The sequence below is a fragment of the Hydra vulgaris genome, chromosome 06 (genome assembly GCF_038396675.1).
Source record: "Hydra vulgaris chromosome 06, alternate assembly HydraT2T_AEP".
In the NCBI taxonomy this organism is placed as follows: Eukaryota; Metazoa; Cnidaria; class Hydrozoa; order Anthoathecata; family Hydridae; genus Hydra; species Hydra vulgaris.
The window spans coordinates 23245208-23263062 of NC_088925.1; the positions used below are offsets into that span (position 1 = coordinate 23245208).

Genomic DNA, 17855 nt, shown 5'->3' on the forward strand with positions numbered 1-17855 from the left:
TTTCAAAATTATTTATTTGAAAAAGTATTGGGGGAGGGGGGGGGCAAATGCTCCTGCTACCCCCCCGGTTGCTACTGGCCTGTACCAGAAGATTTTTTTTTTCTCTACCAGTTACTTCGCTCATAAACGATTATAGTTTCTTTGTGTCTATTATATTTTTATTTTGCTGCTAAAAAAATATTTAGCTTGTCTGTTATTTTTTTAAATAAATTTTTATAGGCATTGTGCTCTTTTTTGATTTATTATGGTTATGAAGGTAGGAAGTTTATATGAAAATAGGAAGTTTATATGAAGGTAGGAAGTTTATATGAAGGTAGGAAGTGAGAGTTTAATAGTATTGATGAATGGTGTATTAAAGTTATTATTACTACTTTAAAATTTAACTTTATCGGTTTTTTTTCGAAGCTTTCCTTGTGACCTATGTATAAACTGTCTTAAGAAGATTACAATAATCCCAGTCGGCAAATTTAGTTGTAAATGCGCATTAGAAACTCGTTTAAATACGTATCGATGTGGTATGTATGTTAGCCATTTTATCGTGTCGAATACGCATTAGAAATACGCATTAGATGCGTATAAAGACAGGTATACAATACGACGCCTTCTGAGTATCAAACTCGCATTTGAAACTCTTGTAAACACGTATAAAACACGATAACCAGAGAATATTCAATACGATATTTTCCTGGTATTACATGCGCATTTAAAACTTTCCAGAATACGCATTATTTACGAATATTTGTTAGCCATTTTATCGTGTCAAACGCGCATTAAAAATAGACATCAGATGCGTATACAGACAGTATACAATACGACATCAGATGCGTAGACAGGTATACAATGCGACGCCTACTGAGTATCAAACTCGCATTTAAACACGTATAAAACACGATAACCAGAGAATATTCAATACAATTTTATTAACTAATATTAATTCATAACATAATGATAATGACCAGCAGTAAGCAACCCATAATACGGGTTATGAGTTATTAAATCATTAATAACAATAAAAACACATTAATAACTTGATATATTATCTAAAAAATTAAATACAAATTTATCTATAAATATTTTAACTTTGACTCCCTTTCAGTAACGTCATTGCTTATAGTTAACGACGAAGACCGCATTAACAACAGTTGAGTTCTTTTTAAAATCTGTCACAACACAGGTACCAGAAACGGAAAGCCTGAAAATACCTAAAAAATAAAATTAAAAAAAAAAATACAATTTTTAATTACAAAAGTACTATTTGCATTGTATTGTTAGTAGAATTAGGATAATAATAACAGAAAATATATATTCCGTGACTACAGAATAATTAAAAAAGATTATAAAAAGGCTAGACAACACAATGTAGTAACACTGGCAAATAACACCACAACTTAATAAAATATTTTATTAACTTAAATATTTGGACTGAAAAGATTTTATTTATTACAATATTTGAACAATCGAGGGACAATTATAGTTAAACAATTTAAACAATTATACCATAAAATAGCAAGCAAATCGTAAAATATTTCTTAGAAATGATCTATTTTTTTCATTTGACTACTATTTTCAAGTTGCCTATAAGCATTTACATTAATAACTTTGTTGAGCCTAATACTATCTATTTCAATTTAACTATTATCATTAAACATATTACCAGTAATCTTACTATTGTTGCAACTGAATAAATGAACGTAAAAGAATCTTACAAATTGTGATCTTTTCTAATCAAAGACTTTATTTAAACTTAAGATTTATTGAAATCCATATCTTTTTATATGTTTACATACATTAGTCGTTTATCAAAAATATTAAACAACATTTATTTACATCAATTATTTTTAATTAAAAAAGAATCTTGACTACAATGCACAAAATTATTTTTACCTTAATGCATAAAAATAATAAATGCACAATCTTGTATAAAAAAATGAAGCAATGCCAATCAGTATATTTTACTCTAAATTATTATTTAAATATATATATATATATATATATATATATATATATATATATATATATATATATATATATATATATATATATATATACATATATAGGGGAACATGGGGTAAAATAACGAATGGGGCAAGATGACAACCTACAGTTATCTCTTAAGCAAAACTAAATATAACAGTTGACTTTAGCTGAAAGGGAAGTAGATTAATTTTACTAGATTTATCAATGGTTTCTTTTTAAATATTATTTTTGTGACGAAAGCTAAGTATTAAAAAAGTTTTTCTGACATTGAGAAAAAAACTTATTATCCTCGTTTGACTTGATTTATTACATCGCTACATCACCAGCTAAAGGTAAATTTTATTTTTTGGACAGACTAAGATACAGGCGTTTTTCGAAACAGTCGTCATCTTGCCCCATGTTCCCCTATATATCTATTCACATACCTTTAAAAAGTGGTATTACACTTTACACAATGAAATATGGAAATACATCATCATTTTTTTCAACTACTTTCAAAGAAATTTATTTATTTTTTCTAGTCTGTTTTTTTCTAAGAAATTTAAATATTTTTTCTAAGAAAGAATATTTATAAAGATACAGAGAAATATAAAATATACTGAAATATAGGCAGATTTATGTTTATAAACTTTTGTGTCAACAAATTACAGTCAGTTTTCCATGTTAAATACATAAAATATATATCAAATATAACATATATCAAATATCAAATAAATCCAATATAAAATAAAACAAAATAGTAAACTTACTCAAATCAGTATCAGTTATACCGTGTGAAGTAACTAAAAAACACTTCAGTTCTTTTCAATTGCTTTAAAAGTAACTTTCAGCTCTTTCCAATTGCACTAAAAAGAAATAAAAAACTTACTTAGATAAGTTGGCAAGTTCTTAAGAATCTGAAAACAAATAAGTAAAAAAACAAAGAACAAACAAACATTTATTTGTTAAAACTACTATATTTAAACAAATTAAATTTAAAAAAGTGTAACGCCAATTCTCCTTAAAGGCTAAAAAAAAACTTTCAGCTCAAATTTGCTTGCATACCTTGCTTGTAAAACCATGTGAATAAGAAACACATTTAGAAAAGCCTAGAAACTACTTAAAGATGACATATGCAAAATTGAAGTTTGAACGTTGACTGGACTAATTATTAGCAGATGTTTTTAAAAAATTCATAAAAATTTACATATATTCGTTCTTTTATATTGCATAAATCCATCATATGATAAATCTGAAATAAAAAAATGTAATCGATAAGTAAATACAAAGAAAAATATCATATATGAATCACAAATCAATATAACAGATAGAGATAAGATGTCATGATAAGAGAGTAGTAGTTGTTAAGTATTGTTATTTCATGTTAGCTTTTAGAAAACAATTCATGTTGGTACGTCATGGTTCTAAAAATTCAAATTAAGATATAAACAAAATGTATATGTGGCAAAATGACTTTTCTTGAGTGGCTTTTAGTGAATGATTAAAAGCAGTGACTTTCAATAATAAAACCACTTATAATTTTTAACAATAGACACCAACATAAAGGTAAGCCAAATGTAACAACATTAGTAACATAAATAACAACTTTATGCAAAATCTTGCTCAACACGTTTGCCAAGTCACACACTTTGAAAACATGGTCCATAAATATTATAAGAAGTGTTTATATATGTTATATAAATTTAAATAAATATATTGTGTTTTATAGTTAGTATATATGTTTATATTATGTTGTTTCTATGTCATGGAAACAACATAATATAAACATATATACTAACTATAAAACACAATATATTTATTTAAATTTGTATAACATATATAAACACTTCTTATAATATTTATATACACAATAGATACATTTTATACTATTTTAAAAATTCATTTATAAAACAATTATATAACACATATTACCACATACATATATTTATCAAAAACTTTTTAATTTTGAACATAATATAAACACATATGCAAACTATAAACATATATAACTTGAATTGTGTGAACAAAAAATTTAAAAATAACATGAAAATATCTAAAAAGGTTCATATATATTTATATATAAAGACATATATCTCATAATAAAATAATAAAATTTAAATAAATATATTGTGTTTTATAGTTAGTATATATGTTTATATTATGTTGTTTCTATGTCATGGAAACAACATAATATAAACATAAATACTAACTATAAAACACAATATATTTATTTAAATTTGTAACACATATATAAACACTTCTTATAATATTTATATACACAATAGATACATTTTATACTATTTTAAAAATTCATTTATAAAACAATTATATAACACATATTACCACATACATATATTTATCAAAAACTTTTTAATTTTGAACATAATATAAACACATATGCAAACTATAAACATATATAACTTGAATTGTGTGAACAAAAAATTTAAAAATAACATGAAAATATCTATAAAGGTTCATATATATTTATATATAAAGACATATATCTCGTAATAAAATAATAAAATTTAAATAAATATATTGTGTTTTATAGTTAGTATATATGTTTATATTATGTTGTTTCTATGTCATGGAAACAACATAATATAAACATAAATACTAACTATAAAACACAATATATTTATTTAAATTTGTAACACATATATAAACACTTCTTATAATATTTATATACACAATAGATACATTTTATACTATTTTAAAAATTCATTTATAAAACAATTATATAACACATATTACCACATACATATATTTATCAAAAACTTTTTAATTTTGAACATAATATTAACACATATGCAAACTATAAACATATATAACTTGAATTGTGTGAACAAAAAATTTAAAAATAACATGAAAATATCTAAAAAGGTTCATATATATTTATATATAAAGACATATATCTCGTAATAAAATATCAAATTATAATCATATCTAACTTAAATCAAATACTTATTGAATAAAGAACAAAAAACAGATAAAAGAACTGCAATCCTAATAACAAAATTTAACGTTTAGCAACAATTAAAGTGTCAGTGTTGGCTCAAAATTTTAACTTATTTTTTTAAATTTTCTAAAACAGAACAAAAAAGGTAATAGCATAACAGAAATGTCAATAAAATAGCATGCGCTTTATAAGCAAAGATTTTCGTTTTTCCCCTTATTTGTTAATATTTGATCAAAATCGGATTCGATATCATATCCGATTTTGATCAAATATTATAAATACGTATTTTTGATAAATAAGTGGTATTGAACTCGAGTTCGAAACTTAAAACTAAATGCGCATTTTTCTGGTATCAATGGCGGTATGTTATACGTGATCAATACTCAGAGTATTTACAATACTAGATATGCCGACTGGGATCTGTTAACAAATGCCATTACCACTACCTACAAAAAAGCAAATCCAAAATTAAAAGACCATATAAACAAAGAAGGAAAACAAATTTTAACCAATCACGAGGTATTTAAAAAAATAGAAATAAACGGATATTTTTTTTTTTTTTTTTTTTTTTTTTATTTTTTTTTTTTTTTTTTTTTTTAGTATTGTATTTGCCGATTGAAAATAATTTACACTCGTAATTTATAAAAACAAATATTTACATGACTGGGGCTTGAAGAAGACAAAATTCATCTTATCATTAAGCCCCCCCTAAAAAAATGCATATTCATCAAATAAAATGTTTTAACAAAATGCAAAAAATAAAATATATAACGTTTAAAATATTTAGTAATTCAAAGAGTATTTATATTTAAGAACTGATTAGTAAAATAAGATGATATATAAGTATTAATATTACAAAAAGAATTTACAATAACTCTTTTTAATAAAAATTGAAATTATAAAATTTTACAATATTTTTAGTAATTAGTATTTCAAATAATAAAACTTAAAAAAATCGTTTGTAAATTCAAAACTTATAAGATAAGAAATACATTTACAATAGCAGACTATTGTTTAGAATATTAAATATAATATTAAAGAGTAATTAGTAGGTTAATTGTTGTTTTTATTTGCTAGTTTAAAAAGCTTTTTAGAAGAACTTTAATTCATTTTCATGTATCATCAGTAATTGCTTAAGTTTTGTTTTAAACTGGTTTAAAGAATAATTAGATTTCAGCTCATTATTTAATATTGTATTCCACAGCTTAGGACCTCGGTTAGCAATTGAGAATTTGGTTGCTGAATAATGTGTTTTGGATTGAATGTAATTGTTTTTTGAAAATCTGGTAGGGTATATGTGGTTTATTTTTTCAAAAAGTGAATTAAATAACATTGGTGATATTTTTTTATCAAGTTTAAACATGAAGATAAGAATATGGTAAAGGTTTAGTTTATATACATTTAGAATATTAAGTTTATTAAATAATGTTTGAGTGTGAGAGAAACGGTCTACGTTTGTAATTATCCTTATAGCCTGTTTTTGTTTACTAAACAGTTTTTTTACTTTTGTTGCGTTTGTGCTGCACCAAGCAACGTTTGCATAATTTAAGTAGCAATGAATTAAAGAAAAATATAAGTTTTTTAAACAAGATAGATTTAAAAACTGCTTGGCTTTATACAAAACACCTATATTTTTTGATATTTTATTTTCAATTAGACCTATGTGGTCCCTCCAGGTTAAATTTTCATCCAGAACCACACCTAAAAATTTTATTGATTGCTCTCTTTTTAATAATGCGTTATCAATAAAAAGATCAGGAAGTTTTAATGGAATATCTTGTTTTTTATGAAGACGATGGAACAAAGTGTATTTGGATTTATTGATGTTCAAAGATAGTTTGTTTGATTTGAACCATTGGGTTAATTTTTCAAGTTCTTTGTTTACTGTTTGAAATAATTTACTGATATCTTTACTAGAATAAAACAAGTTTGTATCATCTGCAAACAAAATTAAGTTTAAAATGTTAGAAAATTTATATAGGTCGTTAATATAAACGAGAAATAAAAGTGGTCCTAAAATTGATCCTTGAGGAACACCACAGGTGATTGACTTATATTCCGTTTTTCCGCTATCATATGAAATAAACTGCTTTCTATTAGACAAGTAACTATCAAACCAGGACAAATTAGTATTTATTATACCATAACTTTTCAGTTTGGATAGAAGGATTTGATGATTGACAGTGTCAAAAGCTTTACTTAAATCGATACTTAAATCCTCTAACTGTTTTTTCACTTTGAAAGATCACAAGGAAAACTTCGTAAACAATCCATCTGTGCGCCTTTTGAACCCTTCAAAAAATGAGGTAGGACGAATTTCTAAGGTAATTTTAACAAAAATTAATTGTGAACTTAAAAATAAACTTTTTTTGAACCAATGGCAAAGTACGCAAAATGTTTTAGACTGGTTTAAAAAAATCACCAATAAGCACTTATACAAATTCCTAGTTTTTGATGTTAACGATTTTTACCCTTCCATAAAGGAAAGCACCCTCAACAATGCTATGAATTTTGCTGACCATCATATCGTCATCAAAAGCGAAGCATTAATAAAGCATGCAAGAAAATCTCTTATCTTCAACAACGATGAAGCATGGATTAAAAAAAGAGGTGGGTTGTTCGATGTAACAATGGGGGCATTTGATGGTGCTGAAGTTTGCGAATTAATAGGTATTTTCATACTGTATCAAATTTCACAACATTATAACAAAGAAGATTTCGGCCTATATCGTGACGACGGTCTTGCTGTATTCAAGAACAAAAACGGTCAGCAAATGGAAAAAATCAAAAAGCATATAACACTCATTTTTAAAAAAAACGATCTTCAAATCACCATTCAATCTAATTTAAAAATTGTTAACTACCTCGATGTTACGTTAAATCTAAGTAACGATACGTTTCAACCATATTTTAAACCTGATAATCAAATAAGGTACATCCACTCCAATTCTAACCACCCTCCAAGCATAATAAAAGCAATCCCTCGCAATATTGAACAAAGATTATCTTCCATGTCAATTAATGAAATATTTTTCAAAAAGGCTATTCCACCGTATGAAGAGGCTTTAAAAAAATCGGGATACAAATCGAACCTTACCTACCAACCACAAATAATCTCAAGTCAAAATCAACAAAAAAAGCAACGTAAACGTAATATTATTTGGTATAACCCTCCGTTCAGCTTAAACGTCAAAACAAAAATAGGAAACCGTTTTCTAGCCCTTATTGATTTACATTTTCCAGCCGGCCACAAGCTACATAAAATATTCAACCGAAATTCTATTAAGATTAGCTACAGTTGCATGCCTAACCTAAAATCTATCATAAATTCGCATAATTTCAAAATTTTACACAACAAAAATCAATTAAAAACCAACCAATGTAACTGCGTAGATAAAGCATTTTGTCCTTTGAACAATCAATGTTTATCTAACAATATTGTCTATCAAGCAACCGTAAGTTCCAGTCATCATGATCGTAATAAAAAAGTATATTTTGGCATTAGTAATACACCATTTAAACTAAGATACGCAAACCATCTCAAATCATTTGCATCAGTTAAATATAGAAATGACACAGAACTATCTAAGGAAATATGGAGCTTAAAAGACCAAAACATAAAGCCCATTATAGAATGGAAAATTGTCAAACGTTGTAAACCTTACAATCTAGCAACAAAAATATGCCACCTTTGTCTCTACGAAAAATATGTAATTTTATCGCATAATGGAAAAAACCTACTGAATAAAAAAAACGAAATCGTATCTCAGTGTCGACATTCAAAAAAATTCCTATTACACCATGTAACAACATTTTTGTTTATGTTAATTTTTTAATGTTTCTTACATAATTTTTGTATGCTGATTTCAGTGGTACCATTGGTTTTTCTCTATCATCAAGATTTCCTGAGAAAAAGCATAAAGTATATTTCGGAGTTTTCGTATATGTGTAATGCAATTAAAACATTATATATATATGCTGATTTTAACTATATTCGTGTGTTTATTTTCAGTTTAACTAATTACAACTGTTACATGAAGTGGTGAATATGTCTAGTAGATCCTGCAAGCTTTGTCCTGACTCATTCTGTTATGTTTGTGGTTACTATATTAGTCCAACACAAGCTAAACATAAGATTGTCAGTGGTACAAAATTCTTTACTGCATATCATGCTTATTTTGGCATGGCTATGGGAGATCAGGACAAATCGTGGGCACAACACTACAGTTGTGGTAGCTGCAGATCAACTCTGGAAGGATGGCTGCGTGGAATCCGAAAGTCAATGCCCTTTGCGATTCCGAGAATATGGAGAGAACCGACGAACCATCATGATGACTGCTTTTTCTGCATTGTTGACATTTCAAAGTATAAAAAACCGAAAGATAGGCTGACTCTAGTTTATCCAAGTACACCATCTTCTATTGGACCAGTTCCACACAGTGATGAATTGCCTGTTCCTACTCCACCTCAATCCGAAGAAGCAGCTGCATATCATTCTGAAGTAGACTCACCGGATGAACTCAATGATGACTGTGATTTCAGGGAACCGAATGATTCACCTCATTTCCCTATCCAACAAGAACTTGATGACTTAGTACGAGATTTAGGTCTCACTAAATCAAATGCAGAACTTCTGACATCACGTTTGAAAGAATGGAATTTATTAGATCCAAGCTGCAGAACCTCGAAATACCGAAAAAGACATGAAACATTCGCATACTTTTATGTAGTATCAGAATCACTGTGCTATTGTCATGACGTTCGTGGTCTTTTCAATGACATTGGCATTGTTCACAATCCTGAAGAGTGGAGATTATTCATTGACAGCTCAACAAGAAGTCTAAAGGCAGTTTTGCTCCATAACGGAAACCGATTTCCTTTGATTCCAGTAGCTCATTCCGTTCATCTAAAGGAAGACTATAAGAACGTGAAGTTGTTGCTTGAGAAAATCAACTACGACAGTTACAAGTGGGATGTATGTGGAGACTTTAAGATGCTAGCATTTCTTCTCGGTCTGCAAGGAGGATACACAAAGTACTCGTGTTTTCTTTGTTTATGGGATAGCAGGGCTGCAAACCAGCACTTCACAAGACGTGAGTGGCCAGTGAGAGAACATTTACAGCCTGGTTTGCACAATGTTATTAATCAATCTCTGATACCTGTTGAAAAGATCTTACTACCACCCCTTCACATTAAACTTGGTCTTATCAAACAATTTGTCAAAGCATTAAACCCAGATAGTGCAGCATTCCAGCATATTCGGCAGATGTTTCCAAAGGTGTCAGATGCAAAAATTTCAGCAGGTATATTCGTTGGTCCACAGATTAAAGTTATGTTGGCATGTAAGGAGCTTGAGGACAAAATGTCTGCTGTTGAAAAAGAAGCATGGACTGCATTTAGACATGTTGTTCATAGCTTTTTAGGCAACAATAAGAGTGATAACTACAAAGAGATAGTGGAAAACTTAATTGTACGGTACGCAGATATGAAATGCAGAATGTCAATAAAGCTGCATTACCTGCATTCACACTTGGAATTTTTCAGACCAAATTTGGGTGATGTGAGTGAAGAGCACGGGGAACGTTTCCATCAGGATATTCTTGCAATGGAGAAAAGATACCAGGGCAGATGGGATGCAGCTATGATGGGTGACTACATCTGGTGTTTGATACGCGATGACGAGAAACTTCATAAAAGAAAACCTCGTTCTACTGTTCACTTTTAGTGTTTTTTGAGATTGTGAGAGACTGTTACAATACAATATAATGTAACATTATGTAATATATGTAAGAAACATGATGTAACATGAAGTTTTGTAACATAACATAACACTTTTGAATTAGTAAATGTTTTATATTGACTAAAGTAGAATCTAATGCAAAACGATTTATATTAATTATATGTTTAATTGATTTTTTTTTTTTTACGACCAAACGATTGATGCAATAAAAAATCCAATGTCATATTCAGACTCAGCATACTCAAATTAATTAAGAAACATCAAAAAACTTTGATAAACAGAAATTTTTTTTTTTTTGTTACATTGTGTTATCTTTATTTGACACAGGGGACTAGTAAACTATAACGGCTTTTTGTTTTTTGTTTTTTGATTTGTTTTTTACGTAGATTTGTTTATAACGTCAGATGTCATTCTACAGTAATTTTTTACGTTTTTGTAACGGTTTGTTTACGTTTTTTGTTTGTATTAACGGCTGATGATTGCCTTCGGGCATGAAACTTTAAGTCCCGCTAATCAGTTGTTTTTATTCATCTAAATATAATTATATATAGCTCTATTATTCAGTAATATTGAGCACTGTAACACGTACAAGAGACTTCGTATTATTACATCAAAATACTTAACCTCGAATATATTCTATATATCGATATCTATACATATATATATATATATATATAATTATTGAGTTTTACAATAAATTACTGAAACTTTACAAGAAATAAAATCTTTTTACTAAAAAAATTTGATTTTTACGAAAAAATAACTAACTTTCACGCAATATATAATAAAAATTGTCGTGCTATGTGACGTTACCGTTACCGTTACCGCTAACGTTACCGTTCACCTAATAGAGTGAATAAACTGCTCGACCTGAAAATGTAAGACAATGAAAATACTTTTCAACTGTTTCCACGCTAACGGTTACGGGGAAATTTTTTTGATGTAAACTGAGTTTATTGATTTAAAATAAACGAAATAAAAATTAATGTTTTACAAGAAGCTTCTTAGATTAGGAAAAAAACATTATTTTACAAAAACTTACCATATGCATTATCCTGCTTGATAGCAACTTCTATGAACTCTTCAGTTCTTTTACACTAAACGTTGGCTTATCATTGTTGTCAATGGAATATTTTATTTTCGGGTAATACTCGATACGACAAATGGGTCAAACAGTTAATCTGATTTAGATTAGACACTTTTTTTATTCACCATACTTAAAACTTGATACAGTAAACCTGGTGTAGTATTTCCACAAAATTTGCGTTTGTTTAGACTTGAGTGAAACATTGAGGATAACTTTGACCAATAAAAAGAGAAAATCAAAATGATAATAATAATCAATAATTTAAACTTTTAATACAACTGGAAATTAAAACATTTTCAAAATAAGTTTAATCAATTTTAAAAATGATTAAATCAGATAAGTGAAGAATCTTGTTTTTTTAATCACTTTTAAAAAATGGAGTGATATTTACGAGATTTTAAGGTGTCAAACGATAAGTTATTTAGTTTGGAGGGAAATTAACCTACAATACCTTACTTAAGTACGGTGCAAATGGTAAAAAACGGCTATTAGCTAATCTTAAAGGGTTTAAGTTAAATATTTTTGTCCTTAAAAACAAAACCATGTAAGTAGTTGAGAAAACTAACTAAATTTATAATCTAAACCACCAAAACATTATTGACTACAATTTTTATTTGTTTTACTTTATTTTCTTTACTTTACGTTTATTTATTTTTTCCGATAATTTATTGTTTTGTTTTATGTTGTACCCAAAAAATAAAATTTCTTTTTTATAAAAATGTGATTTTTAGGAAGCGAAGCAATACTGTAACGCTGCGAAACGGAACGAAATGAATTAATTTCGTAAATAAGGTCATGAACCAAAATGTTTTCTTAGTTTTGTAAAAAGCGGTACAAAACGTACCGGCGTATCATAATCCACCCTACCAAACCGATCATCCTACAGACGCAGATGCAAACTATTTAGTGTACTACATGAACATTGCTTCTTTAAAGTTTTTATTAACTTTTTGGATATGAAAAAATATTATTTCCCAAAATAATTTTTATTGCTCTATTTTGCTGGACTTTTTATGTTTTCATCCATTATTCAAAGATTAAATAATTAGGTAATTCTGAAAATGAAAAATATGCATTGATTTATAAACGTTTATAAATCCATTGTAAATTCTACCAAAATACAGTAATCAGAATTATTTTTGGAAAAAGTATTTATAAGTAGTTTAAACTAATATGGCTGTTTCTTGACTTTTTTCACTTACTCTTCCGAAAAATAGTGCTTTTTGCTTTTTTTTTTTTTTTTTTGAAATCACCGAATGTTAAATAAAAACCTGTCGATGCATTTACTCATGAAGACATTTTTTCAAAAACTGTTGTTTTAAAGCTAATACAAATCTGCCTAAAAGGTAATATATCACAATACACAAAATATTATTATATTAAGGAAACATTGCATGAAGGTCACCAATTAAAATCTTTTTAAACATTCATTTTGTTAAAACTGCTAAACAGTTTTGATTTCTGATATTGCCTAAAAAACTTTTGAAAAAAAGATTTATCTTAACAGATCATAATTCCTTGAGACAAATTCACAAGATCAGTGCCGTACTTTATTTTTCTTTAAGTAAAATTAAACAAAGAAATTAATGCTATTTTTAAATTAAGAATAAAAAGAGACGTAAATAAACATACAAGTGTTCATAAAATACTAACTATTTTGCAAATAATTTTAAACACACTTATGAGCATATTGAAAGACTGATGCTGTTCTAATTGAAAGTATGTCAGCTGGCTTTATTTACTTACACGATAGAAACTTTGAAAGAAAGCCTTTTTAAATAATTAGTATAACCTGATTATTGTATTAATTTAAAAATATTTATAAAATATATTAGCCTTAAATTGAATAAATAAAAATAAATTAGCTTAAATGAAAAAACTTTGATAACGTTACTATTATTGTTTTTGCGTTGATGTTCATTCTCGTAACTTTTTATTTTAAAATTATTTTGTTAAGTGTTATCTTTTACTCTTTTTTTTTTTTAAAAAAAAACAAAAAAAAAACTCGAGCAATATATTGTTACATGCAAGTAAGCATGTTTATCTAAGTGTGCTTAAGTTTAACATAAGGTTATCGCAATAGTTTCGTTTAATCTTGAAGGACTAATTGCATAATTTTAAGTTTCACTTCAAATATTGTTGAGATACGCGGAGAAAGAAAATTATATTTTATCTAATGAAACATTATCTAAAGGATCAAGATAAGGGATCGTCTATAAATTACAAAACGCAAAACTTATTAAGGGCGTTTGAGATAATATTTAGATATGTTGCTAACGCCAAACTTTTTTATGGTATTTTTACGCTTATTTCATGAGAACAAATAAACCACAAATTTTGTACCCTTCCCCAATCCCAAATCTGAAGGTAATAATTTACTACTCTAACTCAATTTATAGTCATCAACAGATTTCAAACTTCATTTACCAACATTGTAATTCCTTATTTTAGTTCCAACATTTTCTTCCTCATTTCGGAAAAGATGAAATATTTTGCTAAAAGTAAAAGCTTTATTTGATACAAACATAACCATACTAAAGTTTGAAACTTGTTCAAACACCAAAAAAAGCTGCCGCGATTCAAGTAAGTTTCACAGTTAAATTTTGAAATAAAGAAATCAATAAAAGAGACAAAATGTTATTTAATTTTTTTAAAACTTGATTTTTCGAATAGACACGAACCTCTTTTTTTCAAATTGTCTTATTTACTTTTACAATGAAATACAGTTGAGATTTAACAAGATGTTACGTCTTAACAGCATTATATCACATTACATTATTAATGGAAGAACTACGATTTTTTATTTAAAATATATATTAAAAAAAGAAAAAAAAATTAATAATAATAACTATACAACATGTTGAGTTTTCAAGGAAAAAACTGAAAATTAATATCACATAATAAGTAATAAATACGGCAGAAAAATTACGTTACATTGAAATTGCGCTAAAAATAATTATCATTATAGTATTGTATAAAAATAAATGTAAAAAAGAAAATATATCTATAAAAATGTAATTAAAAAAGAAACTATATCAATGTCAAAAATAGTGTAAGGAAGATAAACAAGTCAAAAAATCACTTATTGTCACGTTTATAAAAAAAAAAAAAAAAACTTGTTCTGGTAAAAAACAAAGCAAAAAACTTTAAAAGTTTTGATTTTATAAGAGTCGCCTTAATCAACTTATCAAATTAAATAGTTGTCCTTAAATTTATAAAAATAGATGAATTTACTCGTAAATATAGATGAATTTACTCGTAAAATCTTTACTTTGTATAATGAAATTTAGTTAACATTATCTCATCAAAAACAAAAATATAACGTGATTACTTCAGTTTACCTTGACCAGCGTAAGTGAATTCCGGGAAGTTTGCACTTGGATTACAATCCAATAAACCTTAATAAATATTGTAACATTAATAGAGGAAATAAATCATAAAACTGAACACAGTATATAAATCTACAAAGTATATACATCAACACAGTAGATAAATCAAAATTGACTTAATTTTAATCTCGAAGAAAGTTCGACTTACTTCCCTGAGGGGGTGTCAACTGAGGAGTTTCATTTGTAAAGTCTTCATCAAAATATTTGACGTCTTCTTTATTATCAAGTGCAGGTTTGAAAGGAGAAGGAAGCTAATATAAAATGAAAAATTATAATCAATTAATTGATATTAACAACAGTACGAGCACCAATATAATCATTAAATGGTGATAAAGATGCGATACAAAACTTTAAAATTATTAAAAGCTGGACGAGATTTTATTGTAACACCCTTCACCTTAGAGGATTGAGCTCCAAAGGGATTATTTAATAAAAATACATACTCTTTCTGATTTTAAATAATAAATCTAAGATAGGCAAGAAGAACCTTTTTGAAAATAAACAAAATAAATAACTTTTTGTAATAACAAAATATGCTGAAACTCGTATCACATAAATCACCTATTGACTTTTTTTAAAGAGAACAATGAAAGTATAATAAACAACAAATATAATACAGTCTAATATAATAAAGTATAATACAGTCGAAATGAGCCGAAGATGTCTTAAATATACTATTTCTCTTTAACCTCCAAGTATTATACCTTTTCTTAACACATTTTCTTTCGGTTTTAAAATCTCATTTTTCAAATTTGACTGCATTTTTATTTTAAGCTTTGGTAATTTTTTTGACAACTTCAGAAGTGATTTTCTGTAAGTTTAGATGTTACTTTCTGCCATTCCATGTCCATCCATTCCTTCCATGTCAATTTTAAATACGATATTAGTAAAGCATGCTTACAGCAGGTTGAATTAGTTTCAATTAATAACCTGATTAAGTAATTTTTTTTTAAATTATACTCAATTTTTTTATAATTGTTTAGATAAAGCACAAGAAAAGTTTTTATGTTTAGATATTTGGTGTAAACACTACGTTTTGATTCATTTGAATTTTCAATGTTTTGAATGTTTTAGTTTAACTTAAATATTTTTCTTTTTTTTTAGATATGCTGGAACAACGACTAATAAACACTCCCATACAGACACCATTTATTGTAGATTTTAAATATCTTTGCTCTACCTTTGTCATAATTTTTATTTTAGTTTGTCTGCTGTTGAAGTTTTAATAAAATAAATTTCCATGATTTGAAATTTACTTTAATAATAATTAGAAAAAAATCAAATTAAAAAAAGTTAGGGCAACAATAGATTTACAGTCAAAACTGCAACAGTTTTAACTGTTCTCAGAATAATGCTATTGCATTTATGTTTTACTTGTCATATTAACAATATTTTTATTATGCTTATAATGTTACTGGTAATAATTTATTGTAAGCATTTGATGAATTTTGAACTTTAAAAGTAATAATAAAATCTTAAAAAACTTTTAAACTGAGAGTGATACTGTCAGAAAAAATTTAAACGGTGAAAAGAACATTTTGATAGTCTCTTAAATGCAGCTTGTGAATTATTATCTTTCTAAAAAAAGTATTTCGTCAGCAATTCAGTGTGTCAACCAAAAAAAGAACCATCAAGCTCTCGTTATGCAATGCTCATAATCTTAATCTTTGTGTTCATTCCACATCTTCTTTGGATGTAAAGAAATATATATTGGAGGCCCTTTTTGATAAAGAATCTTGACTGAGATGACTGGTCTCTTCATCAAACCTCATTAACTCAATGGGGTGCTAACTATCAAAGTTGTAAAGCTGTTGATTAAGCAACCTTGAAAAATTATCTGAAACTTTGTAATCTTAATCTAGTTGCTGATCAATTGAAGTAAAATCTCTGGTGAAATAGATTTAGTTATTTGAAATCAAATTTTTGGTTCAAAACTCTTTAAGCAAGAAACTTTATCAGTGTCTTATTTCAAACACCTTCTTATGAAGTCTTATTAAGACTCTTATTAAAGGTCTCACGAGAATGCAATCTTCTTGCTCCAACTTCAATGCAAAGAATGCAATCTTCTTGGGCCAACTTCATTAACAAAACATATTTGATATTGACTCAAGCATAACATGCTAGTTATGATTTTGTCCAAAAATTGACAAGGTCGAGGAAGAATTTCATAAAGCAGCCAGGAACAAAGCTCATTTCCATGAAAAAAAGTTTTGAAAAAAAGGGTGAGTGTGACACCACTCTTGATGCTTTTATTTAATAGAAAAAAGGCAAATTTTAATTTGCAGAACTTTTTCTCATTTTTTAAAATTCTCAAAATCTAGTAATGGTACAAATGAAGTAGAAAGTAATTAGCCTGGAAATGCAAATCCTTAACATAAATTTACGTGAACCAAGTGGACATTTTAGTTCATTGAAGTTATTATTTATACGTATACTAATGTCAGTTTGTGTATGATTGTATAACAAAGTTTTAAAAATTTGGAGTTTTCCTAATCTAGAAATAAACTTTTCTAATGTTTTAGTTGATGAAGATTTAGTTCATAAAACAAACCATAATAAGTCAAAAAATAATTTAAAAAGATAAGTGAAAAAAAAAAGTTAAGAAGATAAATGAGAAGATAAGCAAGAAAAAAAAGTTAAGAAGATAAGCAAGAAAAATAAGTTAAAAAGATGAGTGAAAAAAATAAGAAGATAAGTGAGAAGATACAAATGCAGTGGTGGTGT

At 27.0% G+C, this 17855-nt stretch overlaps 1 protein-coding gene and 2 long non-coding RNA genes across 3 annotated transcripts in view; all 3 read right to left on the reverse strand.

The window, feature by feature from the left end:
• Positions 1 to 1016: 1016 nt before the first annotated feature.
• On the reverse strand, positions 1017 to 3703 carry LOC136081734 (uncharacterized). Its single transcript, XR_010639066.1, has 3 exons — positions 3022 to 3703; positions 2727 to 2822; positions 1017 to 1202 (listed from the first exon to the last, which is right to left on the reverse strand). It is a non-coding gene; the product is annotated as an uncharacterized LOC136081734 (long non-coding RNA).
• Positions 3704 to 11381: 7678 nt separating this feature from the next.
• LOC136081735 (uncharacterized) lies at positions 11382 to 11954 on the reverse strand. Its single transcript, XR_010639067.1, has 2 exons — positions 11698 to 11954; positions 11382 to 11525 (listed from the first exon to the last, which is right to left on the reverse strand). It is a non-coding gene; the product is annotated as an uncharacterized LOC136081735 (long non-coding RNA).
• Positions 11955 to 14474: 2520 nt separating this feature from the next.
• The window catches only part of LOC100210496 (RAC-gamma serine/threonine-protein kinase), a 56450-nt gene continuing 53069 nt past the window's right edge, over positions 14475 to 17855 (reverse strand). Inside the window, exons 15-16 of the mRNA XM_065799630.1 lie at positions 15280 to 15382; positions 14475 to 15140 (exon numbers count right to left, since the gene is read on the reverse strand). Of these exons, the coding sequence (XP_065655702.1) occupies positions 15070 to 15140; positions 15280 to 15382 (174 nt within the window). The 3' untranslated portion in view covers positions 14475 to 15069. The remainder of the gene's footprint in view (positions 15141 to 15279; positions 15383 to 17855) is intronic.